The sequence below is a fragment of the Vanellus vanellus genome, assembly GCF_965231255.1.
Source record: "Vanellus vanellus genome assembly, chromosome: 3".
NCBI classification, from domain to species: domain Eukaryota; kingdom Metazoa; phylum Chordata; class Aves; order Charadriiformes; family Charadriidae; genus Vanellus; species Vanellus vanellus.
This window is the reverse complement of record NC_138907.1, coordinates 69,874,044-69,899,801: the sequence shown is the minus strand read 5'-3', so window position 1 is coordinate 69,899,801 and position 25,758 is coordinate 69,874,044. Positions and strand designations below refer to the sequence as shown.

General features: G+C 40.9%; 1 protein-coding gene across 1 annotated transcript in view; it reads left to right on the top strand.

The window, feature by feature from the left end:
• Positions 1 to 22,359, top strand: part of NCOA7 (nuclear receptor coactivator 7) — an 80,370-nt gene extending 58,011 nt beyond the window's left edge. The window contains exons 10-18 of the mRNA XM_082480444.1: positions 850 to 1,034; positions 2,473 to 3,536; positions 5,033 to 5,201; positions 14,118 to 14,265; positions 18,838 to 18,963; positions 19,438 to 19,590; positions 20,127 to 20,222; positions 20,747 to 20,820; positions 21,717 to 22,359. Of these exons, the coding sequence (XP_082336570.1) occupies positions 850 to 1,034; positions 2,473 to 3,536; positions 5,033 to 5,201; positions 14,118 to 14,265; positions 18,838 to 18,963; positions 19,438 to 19,590; positions 20,127 to 20,222; positions 20,747 to 20,820; positions 21,717 to 21,852 (2,151 nt within the window). The 3' untranslated portion in view covers positions 21,853 to 22,359. The remainder of the gene's footprint in view (positions 1 to 849; positions 1,035 to 2,472; positions 3,537 to 5,032; positions 5,202 to 14,117; positions 14,266 to 18,837; positions 18,964 to 19,437; positions 19,591 to 20,126; positions 20,223 to 20,746; positions 20,821 to 21,716) is intronic.
• Positions 22,360 to 25,758: the final 3,399 nt, after the last annotated feature.

The following is a 25,758-nucleotide window of genomic DNA, read 5'->3' as shown; positions in this document are numbered from 1 at the left end:
GCGCACATGTACTCACTTGCCAGTGCCAAGCCATTAGCTTGGCGTCTCCCCAGTTTAAAAGAAAAAACAAAAAAACAACAAACTAAGCTTGTGGTCATTTACCTGCCTACTTGTTGGCCTTCCTTGGCTTGCCTTGCAGATGACCTTGGATAATTGATAGTATATACAGTGTAGGTCATTCCTGTTGATCTGTGGCTCCATATGTCAGATGTCATGATTTATGCACAGCTTCTGAGTTGGTCTGTTGAATTTTGTAGCTTGTCTGGAAGAGTGGGTGTAGGAGCAAGACATTGGAAGTCTCCTTTGTAAACCTTGAAAAATGGTCAGTTGCTTCTAGATCGGGGAGGAGCTGTTTCATATCAGGTCCCTAAATATAGAAGCTTTTTTGCCGTTACCTCTGGGAGAGTAGATCAAGGGGACCTACAATGTAGCTTAGCATAGTGACCTTGACATTTCCATGAATAAGGCTGCCTTCCGGTGTGCTGGTTGCATACAAGTTCATTTATCAAGTGAAGGTAGCTGCATCTAGAATAAATCCACTAATCTATTTTGTCTGAGATTGATTAGCAATCTGGAGTTTTAGCTTGTAGCAGCCAGCAGTGAAAGTTGAATAGTCCAGATGTTCTTATCAGCCAGGAACTTGGGTGTTACTAAGCAGTCTTTCTTTGCTTGCCTTACAATGTTGTGACTTGATGCAATTGGAAACCAAAATGTTTTGTTAGCAGACATTGCGTGACGGGGTGTAAAGAGGCAGGAGAGAGGTCTTTCTTTTTAGGATAGTAGCTTAAAATCCAATACCAAATAAGTGAATTACATGTGATGTGCTAACTCTTCCTTCTCCTGTTTTAGGGTGTAGTTGGAGGAGTCATGATAGTAACTCCAAACAATATCATGTTTGACCCGCATAAGTCTGATCCTCTGGTAATTGAGAATGGCTGTGAAGAATATGGGCTCATCTGCCCCATGGAGGAGGTTGTCTCAATAGCTCTCTACAATGACATCTCTCACATGAAGATTAAAGACGCATTGCCATCGTAAGGAGTGTTCTTCCCTGAACTTATGTTTACAGATTTTCAGTAAGAGTCATGGAAAAGGAAGCAGGGGGTGGAATGGAAGGGAAGAGTTTGAATGCAGCAGAATAAAACAAATCGGAGGAGGAAAGTGCCAGCAGAGGAATGATTCACTTGTGTTGTTGTTCTGCTTTCTTTTTAGAATGCTTCAGTGGCAGTAAAGAGAAATGAGTCATATATGTGAGAACCAAAGTGCAAAGGAGTAATTAAAAGCATTGGTGGCATGCCATGGTTGGGCTCTTGCACTGACTCGTCTCTAGGGTTATTTCAGTGGAAGTGAAGAGAGTTAGATTTGGACCGTTTGTTGCGTTACCAGGACTGTTCTGAGAGGAGTATTTAGAACTTTTGAAGATAACAGCACCTTAACTGCCATCTTCAGGACTTGCAGAAATAGCAGTCTGGTATACTTCCACTTCAGAACCAGAAATGCCTTGAGAGTTATCATATATAATACATAATAGACGTTCTGGGGTGGGCTGCTTTCATTTATGTGTAGTCCAAGCACTGCTCATATATTTGTTCTAAGCAAGGCTTTGTCCTTATAGGCAACACCTGTTTGATCAGTGAAATTCTACTTCCCTCCATTTTCTCATTTCAAGAAAAAACTTCCCAGATATTTATTATTCATTACTTGCTCATTACTAGAGTGTTTAGTAACTTTTCAGTAACTTTTAAGTTATGAGAATCTTGTATTCTCATTCACCTCAGACTTTTTAGCAGCAATGAAGAGCTCAAGTTGTATGCTGTTAAGTTTTTAAGAATTTTCCAGTTTGAAATGTTCTGTGATTGTCCTGCTTTAAAAAGAAATCTTAGGGGAAGTCTGCATTCAAGCAGTACATTTAATTAATGGAGAAAAATAAAAGGCAAAAAAAAACCAGCTCTGTTGCCTGTTACTGTTTTCCAGTAAACGTGTTCAAACAAGGTATGGCTTATCTCTGATTTGCTTTCTTCTCAAAAATACATTTGTACTGACTAGAGAAGCATGGATGGTTGTAGAGGTTGACTCATTGTCAGGTGTGGGAAATAACAATATTAATATGGTATGAATGAAATTCCAGCAGCTAAATACATGTCCTGTGTTTTTTTGGTTATGGAACTTCTGATGACTTGCACATTGGTATTACATGTGTACCATTTCTTCACCCATGTGGCATATTCTGCCAAGTGGTTTACTTGTTTTATTTTGGTATTATCCTTTCCACATTTTTCTCCATTTTCTTTAAAGTCACTTACTTCCACTGATGTATGTTTATTTTGGAGAAAGTAATTTTTCGTTTAATTTCAGAGCTTAAGTTAAGTTGGTATATGATTTTTTTTTCCGTTTTTTGTTTTTTTGGTTTTTTTTTTTCTGTTTCCATTTTGCTTTTAACATCCTACGTACATCCATCATTTTCCCTGACAGTGACATACCAAAGGATCTTTGTCCTCTGTACAGGCCAGGAGAATGGGAAGACCTATCCTCTGAGAAAGATATCAATCCTTTCAGCAAATTCAAATCCCTTAGCAAGGAAAAGAAGCAGCAGAATGGGGATCCGTCCATTGCTGTGGGTGCCAAACAGATAAAGCCTTCAGATAAGGAAAAGTCTTCTGATTTTGAAGTTCTTCAGTCATCTGAGAGTACAGGCTCAATCAAGACAAAGTCACTGGAATTTCCCAACAACATCACTGCCACTGAACATTTGGAAAATTTTGCTGCAGATCCATGTGCAAAGGAGCCTTCTGGGGAAAAAAATGCTTCAGACATCAAAACCAAAGAAAAATCCCTTTTGGGAGAAGGAGTGGATGACCTCATAGAGCTGGAAAAGACATCATCTCATATGGATAAAGGGTTGGACAGGAAAATCTCAGTAATGGAAGGCTTGCTGGCTGACCCCAGGAAGTTGGGGAGAACTAAGCAGCAGGTAACCAAACCTACTACAGAAGTCCAGGAGCACTTGACAGTTGATTCCTTGGAAAAAAAGGACAGTGTTGAACCTAAAGCTGACTTAGACTTAGAGCTGTGTGAAAAGCAAGATGTTATTCCAGAAGTAAACAAATGTGTCAGTTCCCCGACAGGTAAGGTGGAGACTGCATTGGACACTAAGAAAGAGCTAGAGAAAGATAAACTTATTGAATTTTACCTCAATAAAGATGGGAATGGGTCTCAGTCATCTGAAGACTTACACAAGGCTGAAATCCAGAAAGGTGAAAACAATAAAGCAATTGGCATAGACCTTACACTTAGCTGTTCAAAGTCCCAAGCTAATGAAGTCCATACAGTTAAAAGTATGGAGCTTGATTCCTGCTGTGTTGAAAGGAAAGCACCTTCATTAGAAATCAGCTCAGCAGCAAAGGAAAAGGATCTGAAAGAGTCTGTGGACTCTTCATTAGTACCAGCTATAGACAAGACCTGTCAAGAAACACAGTTAGACAATCAATCAGAAATCAGACTGTGGCTGCTGCAGAAAATTCAAGTGCCAATTGAAGGTAGGTCTCTGGTTATCCTTGTTTCCTCTGAGGCTTGGACAGCATTATGACGGTAACCTTTGAATTGACAGCCTTCTGCTCTAAATTTCCTCTTTCTATAGTACCTAGTCTTTTTTTTAACTCTCCAATATTATATTTTCATGTTATGTGCTATTTAGCAGAAAAAAATACCTTCAAATTCCCTAAGCTTCTAGTTTGACAAGTAGCTTGTGTGCTCTTTCCATATTCAGTGATCACTGTTTATATAATCTTCACCTCTGTTTACTGGCTTTAAGAAGGACAGCGAAATGTCATCCCGTTGCAGTATTGACAGGGACGCTTCATGGCCTAGGAATTGTCACTCTGTGTTGGTTACTTCTGTTGTTTCAATTAAGTCTGTCAGTGTATTTCTGATAGTATCCAAAGTAGCAGTGTCTTGCTGTGAAGGGGGTACCAAAGTATTCTTGACACTATTTACATCTGTCTAGTGTCTTTCATGCTATGGAAACCCTTAAAGAAGTGATAAATAGGAGTATATATAGAGTCTTACTGACTGATCATTTTGTCCTGATGGGTCAGTGGCTTATCATAAATAAAATTCAGGTTGTTACTGGAAACCATATAACAAAATGAAATCTCAATTTAGATAGCATGTACACATATTACTCTTTCTGCTATAGCCCAGTGCCTCTAAGCACTAGTCCATCCTGTAGCGCTGATGCTCCTCTCTTAGTAGTTTAATGAACCAGTGGACATACCCTTGATTCGTATCAGGTGGTGGTGGGTGATTAGAGTGGAAGTCTTCATTTTAAAAATAGCTGTTCTTAAGGTGATTTTTCCTTTCTTTTGGAAGGGTTTATATCTCACTAGTTGTATTTGGTAATGGTTCTCATTGGGAGAGGGGAAAAAAAGATGGCTGTATGTGTACTCCTAAAATGAATAAGGCAACTTCAGTGTGATTGAGGCTGTAGTTTAATAAGCAAATTTTTTTGTCACATTAGCATTTTAAGGAACTTAAACTTTTCTCTTACGCTTGACCCTGTCTTGTGCAGACAAAAGGTGTTTTTATGGCTGCCTGACTGTCAGAGTTGAGGAACTGATTGGGGGGAGGAGGGTGGTGGTGGATGTGCACGCGTGTGTGTGTTCGTGTGTGTGCAGGGTTACCCTTCAACTGAATGGGTTGCCTGGACCCAGTCAAATGCAGTCCCCTTTACTTGCCTGCTTCACGTTGTACCCAGCCTGATCATCTCACTGATTTGCTTTACAGGGTTATTCTGTACATAGCTGTACAGCTGAGGGGGTTGCAGGCTGTGATGAAATTGTAATAGCCACAGTTTAGGATGAACGAGGATTTATTAAATCAGTTTTGCTATTGAATGACATGTCAGGTTTAATTCTGTATATGGTGCCTTTGAGTATTAATAACCTTGTGCAAAGGAATCTTTGTGACAGTGTTTTATCAGCTGCAGTATTTGTACTTTCCGGTAAGCAGCCCATTTCTTTTGTCTCTCATTCAGATATGCTTCCCTCAAAAGAGGAGAAGAGCAAGACTCCTCCAATGTTTCTGTGCATTAAAGTAGGCAAGCCCATGAGAAAGTCCTTTGCGTCTCAGAGCACCACTGTGTCTCAACAGTACAGTAAAAAAATAAAGCAACCAGAGTACTGGTTTGCTGTTCCTCGGGAAAGGTAAGCTGCAGTGCATCATACAAAAATGTGTTTGTCTTTTTTTGTCTTTTTTTTTTTAATGTGTAGTGTTTTCTAGAGTTGAATCTGACTTTTCCTACGTGGTCCAAGGCGTGAAATGCAGCAAGGATGCTGAGATGAGGAGAGGGGTGCGCTTGTTTCATTGCATGCCAGAGAGACAAAGCAGTGTTTGTTGCTGGTCTAATATACTCTCAGTGGGAAGGAAGAAGGGATCAGGTGCCACTTGGAAGATGAAAAGAGGGATATACGTGCAACTAATGCGATAAAAGCACTGGGGGGTGATCTGGGGTTTGGCCATAGCCTAGGAAGTGAGGGAAAGGGGAAAAAGGTAGCAGTGGCAAGAGAGGCAAGAACTCCACTAAGATGCCAGTACTAAAAGACGGGTGTTTCACATGAGCAAAGGGCATGGTGTGGAAAAGGGAGATGCTCCTAACTGAACAGATGTGGCTGTTTCAGCCTTCAGACCCGTAAAAAAACCCCAACCCTTCCTTTGTGATAAATCCATTAAATGTTTTATGTGCTTGTAGGTTTGTATGTGTGCATAAATAGTACTATAGCTAAAAAAAAAAGAAGTGATGGCTTGTAATTTTCCACATAAATCACCTAAGAATTTTCACTGGCTGTGACGAATCAAATCCCTGGTCCTTCTTTTGCTAGAAGGCAGCTAGAGCAACTCTCCAGTCTGTTGATGAACCAAAATAGGGAAATTGGTGATCACACTTCTGGTGAATTAGATACCAGGAAGGTAGAATCTGAACTGGTGATGAATCTCAGAGGTGTCTCTTTAAAAGACAGAGTTGTTTTTTTGTTTTTTTTTTTTTTTTAAATATTTCTTCAGTATATTTTATTTTCAAATTTATAGTATGTGTGTTGATTTAAGTGTTTATTTCTTGTATTTTAGAAATGAGTGTTTTGAGAAGACCAATAGTGTGGAAGTTGCTGACCCAGGGGAGGAGGGGGAGAGATTTAATCCAGCTGGAATGTGGCCATCGGGAGTGTAGCTGAAGATAGCTTTTGGTTTGCTTGCTATCTGCTGAACCCGGTCCTTGGCTTCTCAGGGATTGCAAAAGGGCAGGTTCAGAAAATTCTAGGTTGAAGTGTAAGTACTTCAAGGAGTTGGAGTGATGCTGTAATATAACACAAGGTCAGTTATTGCTTTGGGGATAGTGTATCTAATGTTGAATAAAGCTGCTGAGCTGAACTGAGGTCATCTCTGGTTGTTGCTCTGTGCAACAGGTAAATCTATTAAGTTTCTTACCACAGACTTGGAAAACAGCTTCTCTACTTGTAATTTTCTCAATAGTGAGGGGACCTAACCCATATATAACCTGAAGCATTGACAACTAGTTTAAACTTCAGTTTTAGAATGAGGAAAAAGTAACTTGCTGCAGCGCTTGGCTGCGCTGGCTGATGGGCCAGATCTTTGCAGTCAGGGCTGCAGTTCAGATCTTGATCAAAATTAGTGGTGAATGTAGTATAAGATTGGGTCATTTTGGTGCTATTTATACATGCCTGTTTTAACACCACAGAGGTGCATAAAAGATCATGTAGAACTCGGGGCAAAAATTAGATGTGAGACCAAATCCTTTGTATTAGTGCAAGACGTCTTTGCCTAACAAGTCAGTGTTTTCTCCAAACTCTCGGATGCCTTCCCAAAGCAAAATGCATTGCCTCCTACCCACTGGTAATATTCTTGCACCAGTATTGTGTAGTATATAATTACCAGTGTTGGATCTTGAAAGTGCTATGGACAGTAGGGCATTTGGGATAGCTTTGCAATGTATTTTTGTTATGATGTATCGAAATAATTTATTACATTTAAAAACATTTGGAATACAATTTATATTCATGTATGAAAATATCAAGAATACCACTCTCATCTCATTGGCCAAAAAGCAGCATAAATAAAACACTTTATCCAGTGCAGTCACAGTAGCTTGTGCAGCATCTTAATGTTTCATAGTAATAAAAAAAAAAAACAACAAACTAAACTTGGATTGAGATTGGTGAAGAAATTGGTGTGCACGTCTATAATCTCTGTGTAATTAAATCTTCTTCTCATTTAGATTTAATTACGTATTTCCATGGTCTCTTAGCATTTGCTGTTAAAACAGCTTCCGTCATCGGTTGTGAAAATGGCTCCATTTTCAGCCTAGGCCCCGTAGCCCACTGCTCCCAGTAGAGCTGCTCATCCATCCACAGGCTGCTGCTGCTTTCCTGGCCTTGGCAGGCTGTGGGAAAGCTGCACTGGGGGGGGGAGACATACTTACCTTTTAAAATTTTAAATACTCTTTTTTTTTTTTTTTTTTTTTTTTTTTTTATAATGGAAGCCTATGGAAACATTATTAATACAGAGAGAAGACAGGCTGATATTCTTTATAAAGGCTGTCAATAAGTTTTAAGTGTTGTTTGCCTTTTGCAGCTGTTACAGGTTTTCTCTCCTCCTACATGGCTTCCCGGGTGCCGAGAGTGTCCCGACACTTGTTGCCCTGTGACCTGCACAGCTCGGCTGAGTTAATCAGTGACTATAGGGCTGCATTGCACTGCCTGCTTGATTACAGTGGTGCTCGCCTTGACACGTAACAGGGGAGATGGACATCTCAGGTTGCCTTATATATGGATTACTACAGATTACTCAGTCTAGGGCAGCTTCTTGTTGGGTTCATCTGAGCAGAGAGCCACCTATGGTTTTCGACGCTAATAGAGAGATTGATTTTTTTGCTGAGAAGTCTTGCAATGGGTATAGGATACAGTATTAGAGGGTAAGTCTGTGCGTGCTCTTACTATATGGTTTTATGTTTAAATGGTAGGTAGATTTTCCACCCGAGTGGATTTTGAGTAGTAGTAGGTCAGTAATTATGTCACAGATTTCCTCAAGGCCTTGCAGAGGAAAATGCCTTGCACTGGGACAGAGATACTAATGCAGAATTTCTTTGTTTATAAAAATGTGTCCTAACAAATAATTTCTTCATTTTAGCATTGACTAGTTCATCATTCAGAAAGTAAATCTCACTGATCATCCGTAATATAAGTTTGGCAGACAGGTTTGGTTTATGAATGCATAATTTGCATTGATGTTGATGTAAAAGGCATTGCACTGAGATCATGCTGCTGAGAGGGCACCCGCTTTTTTTGAAGTTTCTTTTTTGGGAGCAGGCAGATTTTCGGGGAGGCAAAGCAACAGGGCTTGAACCTTGCTGCTCTTTTTCAGTCTTAGCTTCCTGCGCCATTGATTTTTTTGGTTCGGGGAGTTGGGTGAGTTTTGTTTTGGTTTTTGTTACTGTTTCTGTAGGGTTTCTTTTTGTAGAGCAAGATGTTGCTTGGTTGTGATTCATGTTAGTATCTAGTACGTAACACCCTGTAGTTAATATGGTCGAAGCTGAGATCTGGAAGAATTTGCAGCACAGCTAGCCGGAGTCAATACCTACATGGTGCTTCCGTATACTCACACAGGGCTTTGTATAAAGGGATGATGATTAAGATGCTTCTGATGTTGAAGGATCACTCTCCCATGCTCCAGTTAATGGAATGGAATAGGTAGCATAAAGCTTATGTTTAGACTCCTTTTGAATTAGCTTTCTACAACTAGAGTACTGCTAGACTCCTGATAAATAAGACATCAAACTATACAAACAGATGAAACCTATGAAACTGGCCCAAACCACAACAACCTGTTTGTATATATAACTTAATATCTTAGAATGAGCCTTCATTCTAAGTTTATATAAGCATATGAGGGCTTACAATACCTTAACCCTCATAAGATTCATGAAGGATCATCATCATCTAGTCAGGCATGTTTATAACGAAGTCATAAGACTCCTGAATGAATTCCTGCTTCTAGGCCAGGAGCTGTGGTTGGACTTAGAGCCTTTGTACATGTATCACAGGATGCAGAAACCCTCTCCTGCTACCCAAACACACACATTTGGAAGTAGCTCCCCTCCCACCTGTGACTGACTTGGAAGACATTCATTTGTGGAAAACTGGTTTGCCTTCGCCCTCAAAGAAGTCAAATATTGTTGCCATATCAACAGAAGTGGTGGTGGTGATGTTAGTTTGGGACCTTCTAAATTTAAGTACCTCTTTTAGAAGAAAAAGAATTTACAGTTCCCCCTCCAGAATCAACTGCAACTTGACAAATTCTCTGGTGTGTTTTACTGATAATTGCCTTTGCTCTTTTTCAGTGCACTATATACCTACTTTAATTTTTCTGGCTTCTTGTCCCTGGTTGTAGTTGTGTCTGTATTCCCAGGATTCAGTTCCTCTTAATATAGGCTATCATAGGGTAGCACTCCTGTAAGCTAAATAATTCTTTTTGCCTGTCGCTGTATGGCAGTTGGTTTTGCATCTCTAAGCTGCAACACTTGAGCATGACTTGGGAATGGTGCACCAGAGATGGGCAGAGTATCCCAGCAGTGGTCACCAACTGTCAAACACCAAACTAAACAGAACCTCTTTCCTTCTGCTGAATGTTACTTTCTTGGTACATTCAAGGGTCACACCAAGTATTGTCATCAGTGTGCTGGTGCAGAAATCTTGCTCCAAACTTCAGACCTGTCATCCTGGGTCTCTAGGGTCCTTCTGCCAAGGGTAAAGTACCATCTTGCAAGCACAGCCTCTGCTCAGTATTCTTCGGTGTGTGCTCCTCCATTCAGATGCATTCACACACAGCTGATTTGTGACCAGTTTACTAAGCAATGTGGTAGCGTAAATACTCTACGAAGCTTTTGTCTTACGCTGATTTTATCACTTTGCTGTCATGATCTTTGTGTCATGTTTTGTACTCTCCAAAATTAGTTTTCTGCTGAATTCACATCCTTTAGTATAAACTTAACTTTTTACATATGTGCCCTCTGTGTGTGTGTTTCTGGGAACATATTTGTAAGTATATTCACTTTCCTTTTAATCTGGCTACAGCTGCGTGGGGGGGTGTCCCCTCTTTAATCAGTGTTCCATCTTTCATTTTTGGTTTGTCTCCTAGGTTGTTTTGGGTTTTTTTGGGGTTTTTTTGTTTGTTTGTTTGTTTTTTAAATTACGGTTGCCATCTTTTCCTTTTGAACAATTTCTTTCTGGAGTGATTAACTCCAGGCTTCTGAAGTTGTTTCTTTTCAAGGATTTTATGTTTTACTGATGTTTCTCTGTTAGTGCATGACACATTTATAAGCATGTGATTGCCAAAATAGCTATTGAATTTTAGGATAAATTTCGTCGCAGCTGTCAAGTTCGCTGTAAAAGTGTTCCTCAAGCAGTGGTTTTTCAATCTAAAATTGTCTTCATTTTTTTCAATTTGATAGCTTGGAAATAACCGCTATAGCATAATGGTGTAATTTTATTAACAGAGAAGGGATGCTCTGCATCCTCTTTCAGAATGACCTCATTTCCACAGTCACCTATTTCTCGTTTTATGCTGCTGCTTCTTAAATCTGCAGTGCCTGGATTTATTTAGCATCTGTCCATGGTAGAGGAAAACTTAGTTATGGACTACTTAAATAAACTGAGCATATACAGGTCCACGGGGCCTGACAGGAAATACTCTGAGTGTACTGAGGAACTTGGTTGATGTTATTGCAAGACTGCTTTCTGTCATCCTTTGAAAGGTTATGATCATTGGGAGAGATCCTTAATAATTGGAAAAACAAGTACTGCAACCGTCTTCAGAAAAAACTAGGATCTGTGGGAGCACAGTGCAGTCAGCTTCACCTCAGTCCCTGGGAAGATTATGAAGCACATCCGTATGTACGCTGTTTCCAAGCATGTGGAGGGCAAGAAGGGATCGGGAACAGCTGTCATAGATTTACCAAGGGCAAATTGTTTTTCTACCAACCAGATGACTTTTCTGTTTGAGATGGCTAGCTCTGGGAACAAGGGGAGACCAAGGGACAGTTGTTTTGCCATAACCTTAGTAAAGTTTTCGACACAATCTCCCATAGTATCCTTGTAGCCAAATTGGAAAGATGTGACCTGGACAGGTAGACTACCAGGTGGGTGAAAAAGTGACTGGACCATTGGGCTCAAAGGGTTGATAGGTAGTTTGAGTGGCAGCCAGGTACAAGTGGTATTCTTTGGGGATTGGTACTGTTCCATGCCTTCATCAGCACTATGGTATTGGCACAGAATACAACTTTGTCATTTTGGGGGATGAGGGAAAATCTGGAGAGTGTTCATCCATTGGAGGGTAGGGCTGCTGTTCAGAGGGACCTCAACATGGAGGAATAGGCTCGCAGAAACATCAGGAAGTCCAGAAAAGGCAAATGCAAAGTTGTGCGCCCAGCATGGAGCAGCCCCTGCAGTGATACAGTCTGGGGATGGGTGGCCTGGGGAGCAGCTCTGGAGAAAAGGAGCTGGGGAAGTCCAGCACAAACTCAACGTAAGTCAGCGGTGTGTCTTTGCAGTAACGAAGGCTTCACTTCTTGCTGGCCCATGTAAGGAAGAGCATAGTTAACAGCTTCCCCTCTTGCTTTTGGACACATGGTTAAAAAAAGAATGGGAGGGGAAGGAGGAGGAAAAAAAAAAGTAGGATGTCACCAGACCTTTCTCGGATCACATGCTGCTTGCATTGGAGGAAACTGTGAAGAAGAGAAAAGCAACATTGAACTGGTTATGGATGGAGAGGTTGCAGAATCTCTGGGAGATTTTCACAGCTCCAAATGGACAAGACTCTGCAACCTCCTCTAACTTGGACGTTAGTTCTGCTATAAACAGAAGTTGGCCTAGATCATCTCCAGCGGTGCCTTACAACCTGAGTATGTTCTGAGATTCTGAGATGACAGTATGCTGCTCTCCTCCACCCTCCTGCATGAACGTGCTTTCAAACTGATCTTAGCCAGATAGCAGCCACCGTGAGTTTTATTGTTCTTTCATAGGGATTTGTAGGAGTTACGTAGTTAGCTTTCCAGACTAGGAATACTGCACATAAAATACCCAGTTCTCAAGTTAATGTCTCTTTCAGTTAAAACTCACATTAGTTAGTGGAGAGACGATCATACTGCTCTTTTCAAAGCCTCTGTGAGCAAGTGAAGAAGAACGGGGCATCCTGAGTTGATGTCTGAAAACTACTGCAGTTAGAAGTAAGAGGTCTTGAATAAAATGAGATGATACAGCTTTTAGAAGCACTTTCCATAGTTCACTGTATTTAAATCTATCCAAACTTGCAAGCACTCACATGGCTTTTCACAAAGAAGAGGGGACCCCGTGGCAATGGGAGTGTGGCAATGGGAGTGTGACCCTTTTTTAGCCTTTTCCAGGCAATTATTGGCGAGAACTATCCCAAAGACTAATTGTTTGCATAGTACTACCTTGATCTTGTGTGTGTGTGTGTTGCTGCAGAGGAATGAACAGCAGCTAAAATTTTTACTTTGGTATCAATGTTAGCTACCATAGTTGTTCTTGATGAAGGGAGGCTGCCGATTCCTTGGGAACTAGTGTTGGGTGTTCACAAATTTAGGACAATTGTACTAAAACTATATTTGATTGTATATGTTAAAAATGTTTCACAGGGGCAGTTCTTATTTGATAACAAATATTTAAACTCTGCTAGAACATCTGTTAGCAATGCACCACAGAGCATTTGTGAATGTGCAAAGGAGAAGAGAAAAAACTGATGGCAATGCTAATTTGCTCCTTTTTCATGATTAAGAGGATATTTCCATGATGAAGCAAAGTCAATCCTTTATTCTTTCTGAAGGTAGTGGAAATTGGATCCAAATTTCTTGAGGCCAAAGTGAGTCAAGCCCGTTCAAATATCTCACTTTGACTGCAAATTAGTGTAGCTGTCATGAGCAGGAAATTATTTCAGGGCTGTCAGTTACGCAGTTAGAACTGACATCAGACTCTAGCCATCGTTGGTAGGAGTGTAGAACAAAAAACATAGACTCGACTGAAAAAAAAGTCTCTGGAATTATACTAGTGACCCTGAACAGAATCCAACAGTGATGAAATGGTGTTCTAAGATTACTTGTGCTTATATGTATAAATCTAAGTAACTAGAAATAATATGGGGAAAAAGTCTAAATTTCTCCAAGATTTTTCTTGGTTTGTATTGGTCAAGGAATTGCCAGACAAAACTTTCTGGTGAATAGTTAAAGATTCAGCATCATAAGTACTTACTATCTTTCTATCTGCCCTCTTTAAGTACAGTTTGAATTTTTTTGCTGGCAATTCAACTTCACGTACCGTAGATCCACCAGCATATTCCTGTTTGAAGTTGTATTCCATTGCATTTGTTCATTTTAATTTTAATATACTACACAAATTCCCTCTTTAGAAATCATTTTATTATTTGTCGTGGCTGTTGTCAAAGAACATCTCTTTAAAGACAGTTATTTAAAACTATCTACATTTATGGAAGCACATACATAGCTGGTACTCTATCATTAGCAAAGCTGTCAGTAACTGCTTATTTTCATTATGCTAACAGAATGAAGAACTGTTGTGTTGTTAGTCTCTAACTTCTAGAGGGCAGCTAGAAATGTGTAGACTTTACTGGTTATACCTTATGGCTTGGTTTATGCAGGAGGTCAAATTAATTAAAGTGAGTTTTTTTGTGGACTTAACTACTGTGAGCATGATCTAATACCAGACAATTTGTCCTCTTAATATGAATAGTGTGTGACTGGACAAGCGACTTAGATTTCCCGTGATGCTTTGGCTGTGTGTATAGCAAAGGGAGGAAAAAAAAAATACTGTGGGGATGGAAAACAGAGACACCTTGAAATGCTTGAGGCTGCCAGGTGGAAGGAGCTCTTGCCTTGTGTGGTACATGTGGGTGGAAGTACAAGGGTATCCTACTTGTATGGTTGTCCCTTCTTTGTCATTGGGCAACACCTCAGTACTGCATGACAGTGCTGTGTTCGTGGACCACTGCACAACGGTTGTCTCCTCCTCTTCTATTTACAGGGTGGATCACTTGTACACATTTTTTGTTCAGTGGTCACCAGAAATATATGGGAAAGATGCCAAAGAGCAAGGTTTTGTCGTGGTAGAAAAGGAGGAGCTTGACATGATAGACAACTTCTTCAGTGAGCCCACTACTAAAAGCTGGGAGGTGAGTGCTTGTTGCCATTGTATGAAGCATGTGAATATGAAGTGTGCATCCCCTGTTAAGAATCTCAGCACTTGCTCTTTTGATGATTTTTATGGTGTTTCTTTTTAATGCTTGCTGCTTCATATAGAAGGCTGCTCAAGGCTTGTCTGTCTCACAAATGTACTCGTATTCCTTCAGTCCTTCTTTCTTCTCTCCCTAGACAGAGCAGGCAAACAACTGGGAGCTCTGTGGTGTGCAACCAGCAGAAGTTGTGTAAATGTTTTGGTTATGTGATGTTAGCCTTTTGCAAAACTATACAGGTGTATGTTGTCAGCATTGCTAAACTTGTATTTATATACTACAAATAAAACCTCCAAAATGTATATGTACACTTAAACACCAACAGGGACTCACTTCTGTGTGCTGGTTGAAATGGACTGGTGTGTGATGTTGTGCCATACCCTTTGCTTCTCAGGTGCACGCAGAAATACTTTTTGAATATTGTTTGTCAGAGGGATAGGTTTTAGGCTGGGACTTTGTTTTTTTCATGTGGGGGCTTTTGAAATCTGTTTTAACTACTTGGCATGCTTGTGTCTGTCTGTCTTTTGTGTATACAAAGCCTAGTTTCTAAGGGAAATAAATTCACACGCATTTTTAATGATATTTCTGAATGCTGAAGCACTTGCTGTGCTAAGGATATGGGTTAAATTAAAAAACAGATAAATTCCTAAGCAGGAAATATCTTGATGGTGATTTAAAAAGTGATCTGATTCTTTGTCTTAAACATAAACTTGTTTACTTGTTTTTAAAATTCTACTGCCCTCTTTTTTTTTTTTTTTTTTTTTTTTTAAGCATGTCTATTCTCAAAGTATGTTGTCGTGTTCGAAAGTGGAGCTCAGGAGTGGCACTTGTCATTTGAAATGTGTCAACATCACCTCTAATCTCAGATAGCTTTTATTTTTACAGTTTTGTAGTTTCTTAATGTTCGTACTTTGTGAACTGCAAGAGGAAAAAGAAAAAGTCTTCATTTTTTGTTTTGCTTAGAGCTGAGTGCAGTCATATATCTCACTAGTTTCCACTGTTCAGTTATTTGCATGCCACTTTCATAAAGCCAAAATGAAGGAGGAGGGCCAGTGATCTGAAAAACAGAGGTGGGAGAGATCTGACCACGCTGGGAGTTTGTGTCTCATTGTTTTATTCAAACATGTATTGGGAGAAGAATTAGCGGGAAACAGGTTCTTAAAGGTGTGTCTCTCTTATTTGTAATATATTCAAGCTTTACAAATTTAAAGTACGTCTGCCAGGAAATCTCTATTGGAAGTCCAAATTTGGGCATGATTACTGTGAAAGTTTCACTCTCCCTTGTGGGGAAACAGAAACTATGATTGTAGGGAAGTATATAAGCAATTTTATCACAGCATGCCACAGTCAGTAGCCATCTCTCATGCTTGTGTGTGAAAGCTCTTGCCACTAGAGCAGGAAATTGTAGTGGGTACTGCAAAATAAACTGGTAGATGGTGAAAGGGAAACAAATGCCATCGACTATTCGAATTCTTTACTATGCCAGACCTGACCAGGAGGAATCCTATGTGGAGGTATGTTGAACTGTGTCCCTGTTTGAACAGCATGGATCTGATACAGCACTTCTGTCCTGGTAAAAAATGTGCTCTGAACTCAGATGAATTTTAACAGAGTATTTCCACCTTAGGTACCTTGCTTTCTCAATTCCATAAAATCCTTAAAAGATTTTGTAGATCCAGTTTCTGTAGTGGTTGATTCTTTTTGTCTGTTTACACTTTTGTGCAGTCTGCAAATACCTGATCTTGCAGATTCCTTTTTTTGCAGTTGTTGACTCCAAACTTCATTCAGATGTGTGCTTCAGTTACAGGCTGAATACATCTCTATGCAGTGAAGAGGAGAGGGGGGCTTGTCTGTCTTTGTAGTCGATTTGCAATTTACAGCTGTGTTAATAGCTTTTCTGTGGTTGCCTATGTGTGTAAGTTTGGTTGCATTTTGCTACGGATACCTGTTGCTGGTTGATTTACTGTGATAACTCTTCCCCCACTCCTGGGAGGAGACTACTCCTGGAAAATAGTCTTCAAAAGAGGAGTTGGGTACTTTTAATATAAGATGAAAAATGTGTTCTTTAAGGAGGAGAAAAAATAAAAGTAAAATAATGGTCAAGGACATGCAGAAAGGAAAACCATTCACGAGGTAGAAAAAGAACAAGGATAAAAGCAGAAAGAGCATTTTCCTTTAACAGTTTGTTAGGCTTTTTTTAAATAGATCTTAATTTTGCAGTGAAAACCTTTCCTGAAACTGGCCACATGAAAAATTTTCCAGCACAGGATTCCCTCCAGTCTCAGAAGATTCAGGACTAGAGCCCAGTGAGCCTGGGCTGGAGAGGTAGAGTGCAGCTGTACAGCTCTTCCAGTGTCACTGGCAGGAATACCGGTACTGCCTGGGTGTGCAGGGGCACGTAACAAGGTTAACTCTGTAGTCTGGATTTTGCCTTGCGGTGGTCCTTCAGTCTTTTCCTAATCCCGCTGTGCACGTTGGAGTGGCAGTGCCTGGATGGCCTGGATGGCCTGGATGGCCCAGGGCAGCTGCCCTGGGCTCAGTTCCAGGCGTCTGCAGGTGAATGCAGGCTGGATGTGAGTGTGTGCAGCAGACGTGTTGCTTTCATCCCAGTGGAGACACTAGGTGTGACTGACATTGTTAGGGCTTTGTCCTACCCACAGTGAACTCCTCACCAGTCCTGGTCTTCATGAAAAGCTCCTTCTGTGCTTTGTGGTGTGGTTAAATCTGCACCTGGAGTCAGTCCAGTGGATTTGCTTTCTTGCCTGTGGGGCACCTGCGTGTAGGACCTCCAGGCACTTCTTGGCAGTTGTCTCGACTGTTGACAGCTTCTGCAAGTTCAAGCAGTGATTGTAAAAGCGCAGAGGAGTTAGGTAAAACTTTATCCATGTGTAACATGAAAGTCATTTGGAAGCCATATTTGCAGGGAGCTGTGTGGCAGCAGCGCAGCGTGCTCTGCAGCCACATCTTGAGGTTCCTGCTCCAAGATATAAGACCTCTGTGGTGTTATGCTCATGGAAGGAAGGCGGTTTAAGATTTCCTGGTTGTTTTGTAGCTAGGCCTCCTTGCTTCCCCTTTTCTTTCTCATCTGCCCTATCTCTGAGCTGTTGCTGCTGCTTCCTGTTTGCTATGGTCACACCGAGCCCCAGCTAACGCACCACTGGGGGGTACAGTGTGCTTCATCTCACCTCCCGCTGCTGTGTGGAGCTGAGGCTCCCATCATTTGCTTAGCCTCACTGAAGGGTTAGCAGCTTTCCAGCTGTGCCAGATGATGCTCTCTGCCAGCTGGGAGGGTGAGCACCCCAGCAGAGTCAGGACACCTGGATTGCTACCACTGAGGGGTGAGGCAGTGTCTTCCCCTCTGCGGTGAGGTCCTGGCACCATGGGTGCTGCCAGCCTGGGAGCTCCTGCCCCGCACCACATTTGGGCTCCTGTTTGCTGCCTGTGCCGCGTGGGGTTCAGAGTTTGTCCCCTGTCTCAGCATCTTGTAGGCTGCTGATTCCTTCTATAGACAAGCATTAACTGTGTGGACTTGAATTCTCATTTTGTTTCCAGCTTTATGGGAAAAAGTAGTGTGGCTTACCTGTAGTTGCTGGAGAAAAGTCTGTGCTTCGGTTTATAAGTATTTAAATTCAAACTTGATGTTAGAAATACTTATATGGCCTTACCTTTTAAAATATTACAATGTGCTCTCTTTATAAAAAGCTTTGAGCAAAGGAATATATATAAGTTTCCAAAGAGCTGTTTGATCATTTTCAACTCAGAATGTATTTTATAAAGACCTTGACTCTCAGAATGAGTATTTTCAAGAACTTATGTAAACTGGATGCTCAAAGTCTTACTTAGTAGATTTCCTACAAGACAGAACTTCAAAATCTCTGTTCAAATTGACTTAATTTTTACGTCTTTGCTATATTCATTCTGTTTCAATTTGTATACACAAACCCATGTCTGAGTCAGTAAAGAAAACCAGGGAAAAGCTGCTGTTTTATTAAAAAGGAGAACTGAAATTTTAAACTTTTTCACATTCTCCTGCATTAGCACCTGAGGAAATAATTGATGTACTCAACTAGCTGCATGAGTGAAAACAAAGAAGCTTCTGTGACCTCCTTATTTAGACTCCCACAAGACATCTAGTTCTGATGCATTTAATGTGCCTTGGAAGAAGTAGGTGTTCTCTAGCCTTCTGACTTGGGACCAAGTACATCTGAGACTGGCCACATCACATCACTTGGTTACCTTAATGTTTGTTAATCCCAAAGAACTCTGCAGCTGTGGGAGGTCACGGGGGAGTGAAGAAATTCTGGCCATGCTGTCTCAAAGACACTTTGCCAGTTAAGATTTTTCTCCATTTGGTTAAGGCTGTCTGTGCTTGACACAAACATGCCATGCGGTGGTTTTGCTCCACACAGTGTAATAGATAAGGAGTATGTTGGTTTAAATTAATTGGCTTCAACAGAGGATTGACAGCATAAAAGCTATGCTTTAGGTTGGACACTTGTTCTCTTGCCTCAGATCATTACTGTAGAAGAAGCAAAACGACGAAAGAGCGTTTGCAGTTACTATGAAGAAGAAGATGATGATACTTTGCCTGTCTTAAAGCATCACAGTGCTCTCCTGGAGAATATGCACATAGAGCAGGTATGGCTAGAAAAACCTCAAGTTTCCTTGTTGGCTATGGTGCTGTCTCTGCCGAGTGTGGGACATTCTGTCTTCTGCAGGCAATAGCAATACTTTTCAAGAGTTTGGAAAGCACTTAGTATGTTGGAGTGTCCTTGTGCAAGGTCCTGTTTGCTGCTGTAGTGGCTCACCTGGAAAGCTTATTTTTATGTTTTGCTACTCTGGAGTTTAAATTGTGGTCTTGAGAGCTGGCAACTCTTTCAGTGCTCAGAGAGGGGGTGCCAGTTTTGAAATGTCTTTCATGGGTGATGTGAATGCAGACAGTGGAGCTCAGTACAAGGCTACATGCATGTAGCAGGGATGCGAAGCTGCTGACATCAGCTGCTCCTTTGACAGCCATTTTTTAGCTCAGAAGCCCCTGCAGCAAGGGAACAGTCTGGGGCACCACCTTTAACCTGTTGAATATGTAACTATTTCCCTTTGTTTGTTGCCCAGCTTGCCCGGCGTTTGCCTGCACGCGTGCAGGGATATCCATGGCGGCTTGCATACAGCACACTGGAGCATGGGACTAGCCTGAAGACTCTGTACCGTAAATCAGCATCTCTTGACAGTCCAGTTCTCCTTGTCATCAAGGACATGGACAACCAGGTAAGGAGTGCTTGTTCTGCAGGGATTGGACTGAAAGGGCAACATAATAAAAAGTGTTCACTGTGAAGTGCTAGTCATACCGTGAAGTGACATCATACCAAAATAAGACATTGTTTTTTTCTTTTATATTTTCTATTGCTTAAGCTAAACTTAGAGGCAGGAAAGCACATCAGCGCTAATAGAAATACCTCCCCAAGCTTCATAATTGCCATGAGTGCTCCTTTTAATAGTGGCCATGGAAGTATCTTCCTGAAGTATCTCAGTTAACAAGCTGTCACAAATAATGCTTCTGTAGAGGTCTTCAGTAGCTCCTAAAGTCGGCATTCCTGTTGCCATTGTTGTCATCTGGGTTTTAACTTGCAGGATACAAAAGATTTGCAGGAGTACTTGCTCATCTGATGTACTTTACTAGTTCATTCTTCTAACATGAAACACCAGCCCAGTTGTTCTGTAGAAAATATTTTTAAATGTTTGGGGTTTTTTGTCTTGAATTTTGTGTTGTCCTCAAAAGTAGTTTAATCATTTTATTCTGATAGATATTTGGAGCGTACGCTACACATCCCTTCAGGTTTAGTGACCATTACTATGGCACTGGTGAAACATTCCTGTACACATTCAGTCCAAATTTCAAGGTAAGTGGGTGTTCATTTTCTCAAATAAGATTTTTGAATTCCACTTCTGAAACATTTATGAGATTTTTATGAAGAGAGCATTTTTGGGTTTAGAAGATGTGCCACCTGTTGATGAATGCAGTTAATCACTTATTGCTTCAATGCAATGCTTTAAGCAGTAGTGGCTGTAATTCTGAAGTGCTGAGAGGACAGTCCATAAGGGTGAGGAGAAGGTTTTAAGTGGGGAAGCAGGGAGGAGTAAGAACGTTCATGGCTTATGCGTTTTTCAATATTGAACCCATTGTTCGTTTCTAACAGAATGCCTGTTGATTTAGAGGTGCAAGCAGAATTTTAAAAAGGATTAGGGTGCCCTGTTCATAGTTTTAAATGTGTATTGTTCCTTTACTTTCTACCTATTACCTCTTCCTCCTCCCCCTTCAAGAAAAAAATAAAATAAAATATGGCCACAACAAAAAGTCCCCAGTAGTTTTAGAGTACAAGAAGTCTCACAGTCCAAATATATTTGGCTCCCCCCCTCCCCCCAGGTATTCAAATGGAGTGGAGAGAACACCTACTTCATCAATGGAGACACCAGCTCTCTGGAGCTCGGAGGTGGAGGGTGAGTGAATGTTTGGTTTTCAAATCGTGTAGCTAACTTTTTTTTTTTTTTTTTTTTTTTTAAATGAGAACAGGGACAATGGTAATTGCAAGAAAAACTAATCAGTAAAATGGCTGAACTTACTTTTAGTAAACTGTTTAGGGCAGATCCCTCAGCAACCTGATTTCTGTTATAGACCTAGAGCAATGAATGACGTTGGGCAAGTAAATATATTTTTTTTTTTTTTGAGATTGGAAAAAAAAGAGATGTTTTGGATAGATAGGTGTCTCATTGCTGAATAGGTTTGCCACCAGAAGGTAATCTCTAATGGCAGTTTTGTCATCAGCTTCTAAGGTTTTTTACGTGGTCCTTATTAAATTGTCATTATTCTGTTGCTACACAGAGCAAGGATACAGACAGTGCTTAATTGGGTCCTAAATTTCAAATGTTGGTGGGTATGAAATCAAAGGGTAAGGCTGTAGGACTAACTAAAGCTGACTGCAGGCTGCACCTTAGGACATCTGGACGTGGTTTGCATTGGGAGTGTATAAACACCCCTTCTCCTCCTCCTAAACCAGAAGGGGCCATGTCTACATCTGAACAGCCAGTGAAGGGACCCTGACATCCGTGCCGTGGTGTCAGCCACAGCTGGTGGTGCGAACAGATGAATGGCACAGGGGGCTATGGGCACACGCTTGGTCCTGTGCTCTGCCTCACTCACTGGTGCGAGCAAAAGCAAGGGAACTGCTCCGCAAGCTTCCTGGCAAACGCTTTGCCAGGATTAAGCTCACCACATTCGGTCTAAGAGGTCCTCGGAATTACCTAGATTCTTCCATATTGCTCCTCTGGTTGTTTCCACAGCTTCTGGTATTTTTATTATTATAAAACCTGAAATTAGTCATGTATTTCTTTTTCAGTGGCCGGTTTGGCCTATGGTTAGATGCAGATTTGTATCACGGGCGAAGCAACTCCTGCAGCACCTTCAATAATGACATCTTATCTAAGAAAGAAGATTTCATAATACAAGATGTAGAAGTATGGACATTTGAATGAAATACTGACTGCCTTAAGGACTGGATCCATTAGGCACTTAAAAGCTAACTAGAAGGTGCAGGCTGCCTCACAATGTTACACGCTTTTTCCTCAAGTTTGTACCAGAGCATGACTACGCAAAAAAAACTAAACAACCAACCCAAGAAAAAACAGAGCTGGTTTTGAGAGGCGGTAAGAGATCAGGCTGAAGTGGTTTTTCTTCCTCCAACACTCTTCCATTGAAGATATGATGCTTATGGAAACATTCATGGTGTATAAGTTGAAAACTTTTTCTGTAACTGTGAAAAAGATCCTGTGGGAAAACTATAACTATCTAGTACATTCCATGTGTATTTATGTTCAACGTACAAATGCTAACCAAAAATAAAGGGTTACTTTACCAAAATCTACAGCATATTGTTTGCCATGGAAAAGAATCACAAATACGTGTACACAGCACTTAAGGGAACATGTTTTTAAAATCTTTTTATTTATTGTTATTGTATAGCAGATTTTTTTTGTAAATGTATTAGCTTTGAGTTTTTTCTTTTAATGTTTCAAATCTCAATTTGATAAATAATTACTGTTCAGGTAGGTTTCTTATGCATTGGCATTTATTCTGAATCAATTTATTTGATTTCTGAAGTTAATTTTTATATTTTTATTTTGTAAATGAGATTTGGTTTTCATTTTGCCCTAATTGGAGGGTTTGTTTTCTGGCAGAAACACTTGAGTGCATAATTCTGTTTTGGTTTTTTTTTTTTTCTGAGATGAAGGAGAAGGTGGATAGTGCTTCTTATTAACTCTGCTGCCACATTTCTGTTAATAGATTACTATTTTGGCAGTGTGTGGAGACACTGGGCAAACTGCCACCTGGTGTAGACTGTATCAGCTCTGTTGCAGTCAACAGAATTGGGACAGCATGCTCTGAGCATCTGCCCTAGTATTATTTGACTGTTTACGAAGGACATTTCTAAGAGAGGATTGTTTTTCCGTATCACCACCAAATGATTCAAAATAAGCCACCCACTGTGCTTTTATGAGCACTTCTCTAGAAATTGAAGAATAACTGCTTTGTTAAGGAGAAAATACAACTGAGGTTTAGAGAAGAATGCTCTTTCCCTAACAGGCCAGGTCATGTAAGTGTAATACTTGTTTTCTTAGTAATTATATATATGATTTCCTTCCCAAAAAGGACTTGAAGCAACAGGCTGTCTTAGGATTTGACAGGCGACTAAATGTTCTTCTTTGTTTTTTATGAAATATTCAGATACTTTCCCCCCTCCCCCCTCAACACTGGGAAATAAAAAAAGAAAGACTGCATGTTACAAAATGAAAACTTCAGTAAATAGAGAAAGTGTGACAGAGGACTGGCAATCTTCACTGTTTGCTAAAGAATTCTGCTTTCACATTAAGCTGTGGTTTTGTTTACACAATCCAGACCTCACCAACATTAGGATGTTGTCCTGCCCTTAGATTCAAATGTGTCGTGGTCCTGAGAAAGGCAGGTTTTCGAAACGGTAGTGTGCTTCCATGCATTAAACAGTACAGTCTAATTTTGGAATACTATTAACTGAGTAATTTAGTTACTCAATTTAGTTACTGTTCTTCCCTTTTTATAATAGATTAAAAAAAAAATAGCAGCCAAGTGGCTTTCTTTCAAAAGCATTACTAAATCGTAATCCTGCACAGAAATTTCACAGTCTAAAAACCAATGCTATAAAAAGTAAGCCTGTAACACGCTGCACGTGAGCTTTTCACACTTCCCTTCTACATGGTCTACTACAGACATAAATGAAGTTCTTATTGGTAATGCTGTAAAATATTTTGGAAGTTGCTAACAGCATAACGCTTTGAAAATACCAGGAATATCTAATAGTGTTTGCTCTTTTAAACGGTGGCGGACCACTTAATAGTTAAAAAAAACTCAACCCAAACCGACCAAGTTCAACATTTTACATACATTTCACTATTGCTACCTACAACTTACTCCATTATATTATCCTTGTCAGAGCATATCTAAACGCTGTGGTCTATATTCAAAACAGTGTTGTTCAATCAAAATTCTGTGACCCTTGAAACTATGAATATTGAATATATGTAATGCAGTGCTATCACAATATTTTCAATAAAGGAATTTATGCATTCAGAAACTTGTTACAGGTGTTTTATTCACAGATTTTAGTACATTTTAAAGATGAAAGGATGCAGCTTAAGTTACAGGTTATACTGACCCACACCTGCCCTTCAAAAGAGAATTCCAGCACTGTCATATTTTAGAAACACAGCTGAGGAGATAAGAGCTTTTGGTTGGGGTTCTTGTGTGGTATTGTATCTCCTGAAGTAGAGCTGTGTTTTGAGTTCACTCAAAGACAGACTGTGACAAAGGGCTAAGAAATGCCAGTAAACAGTTGACCGAGTCATTCTCCTTGTTTCTCTCAGCTACTGGAGTGAATGACACATATTCCCTCATCTTTTTTGACCAACTTGTTCCCGGAAATCAGAAGTCCATGTACATAGTTTTTGTTTGCACTCTTTTTATATTGCTAAAGTGTTAATGAATTCTTCTTTCTGTCCAAGCAAGACAAAGGCGTATAATGTTTAAAAAGAACTTGGTTCTTGGCTTTTATTGGTTTTATGGTATACAGAAGTGGTATCAAGAAAAAAGCATGAAACAGAACAAGTACGCTATCTGCGAGCCTTGCTTTGAGTGAAATGGTGGTAAGAATTTTCTTAATGTAAGAGGAAAATTACAGTCACTAGTAATTTTTCTCTCGGAGGGAAAACAAAGGCTTGTTAATGCGACGTGAAGCATAGGTACGTCAGTGGTACTCGGATAAAGATTTTTGATTCAGGGCAGTGCTGAAGTGCTGACTCCAGTAAGGCTTGCAAGTACCTGGGTGAGCGCGGATGTTCACTTTGGTGCTGGTTGCAGGGCAGTTTTCGGACCAGATGTTTTGTGCAAAACTGGTTTAAAGTAAAGCCCAGTTACTTTCAGAAAAATCCTCGTGTGTGAAACTGTCAAGATTTCAGTTGCACGAGAAAAGGAGCCAGGTAGCTCAGTGCAGAGGGGTTGCCTCGCACCCTGCGGGTGGGTGGTTGCTGGCAAATGCGCTTCTTCAGGTAGAATAGCTAAACGTCCTATTTGTACAAGCACAGCTTGCTTGCTCCGAAAGAAAGGCAGTTCTGAAAAATCTCTAAATTCTGCAGCGTGTTGCCTCTTTAAACGCTGCAGCCTGGCCTCCGTGGGGCAAATCCTTTGTGCCATTTGGGCTGCACAAAGAACAAAAACATTGAAATTCTGTGGCTGGGGATTCTGCAATGCTCGTCTAACAAACAGCGCAAGCTGGCATTTAAAATACAAATTACGAAGAAAGTGTTTTTAGAAACTGAAGGTTTGCTGCCACTTAAAAATACTCTCGGTTAGCTTTGGGATTGGCGCAGAATGCCTCCACTTAATTTTATTTCCAGTTTGTACCTTTTGTTGTTAGTGAAAGCCCAGGGCGAGCAGGCTCCGGGTATTTTTATTGACACTTCGGGGCTGGAATTCAGCGGGCGGCTACAGCTCTGCTTCCAACCACGGAGGGGATTCCATCTTCTGCCTGCCTAGAGCAGCCTGCCCGCTGCAGGGCCCAAGCTGAGAACGCAAACAGTCCTGCTTGACCTCTGTTAAGGCTTCATTAGAAATAATTGGGGTTTATGTCGGAGTCCGCCGCCGCTTGCAGAGGAGCCGGAGCGGGGGTATGGCCCTCAGCCGCCGCGCGCGCCCCCTGGCGGCGGGGACGGTGGGCGGGGCGCTGGGGCGGGCGCCATTGGCAGTTCCCCGCCCCGGCGCCCCGCCATTGGTGCTCGCCGCCAGCGCGTGAGGGCGCCGCCCCGCCCCTGTGCCGGCAGGGGGCGCGCGCGCGGGCCCGGCGGAGGAGCGGG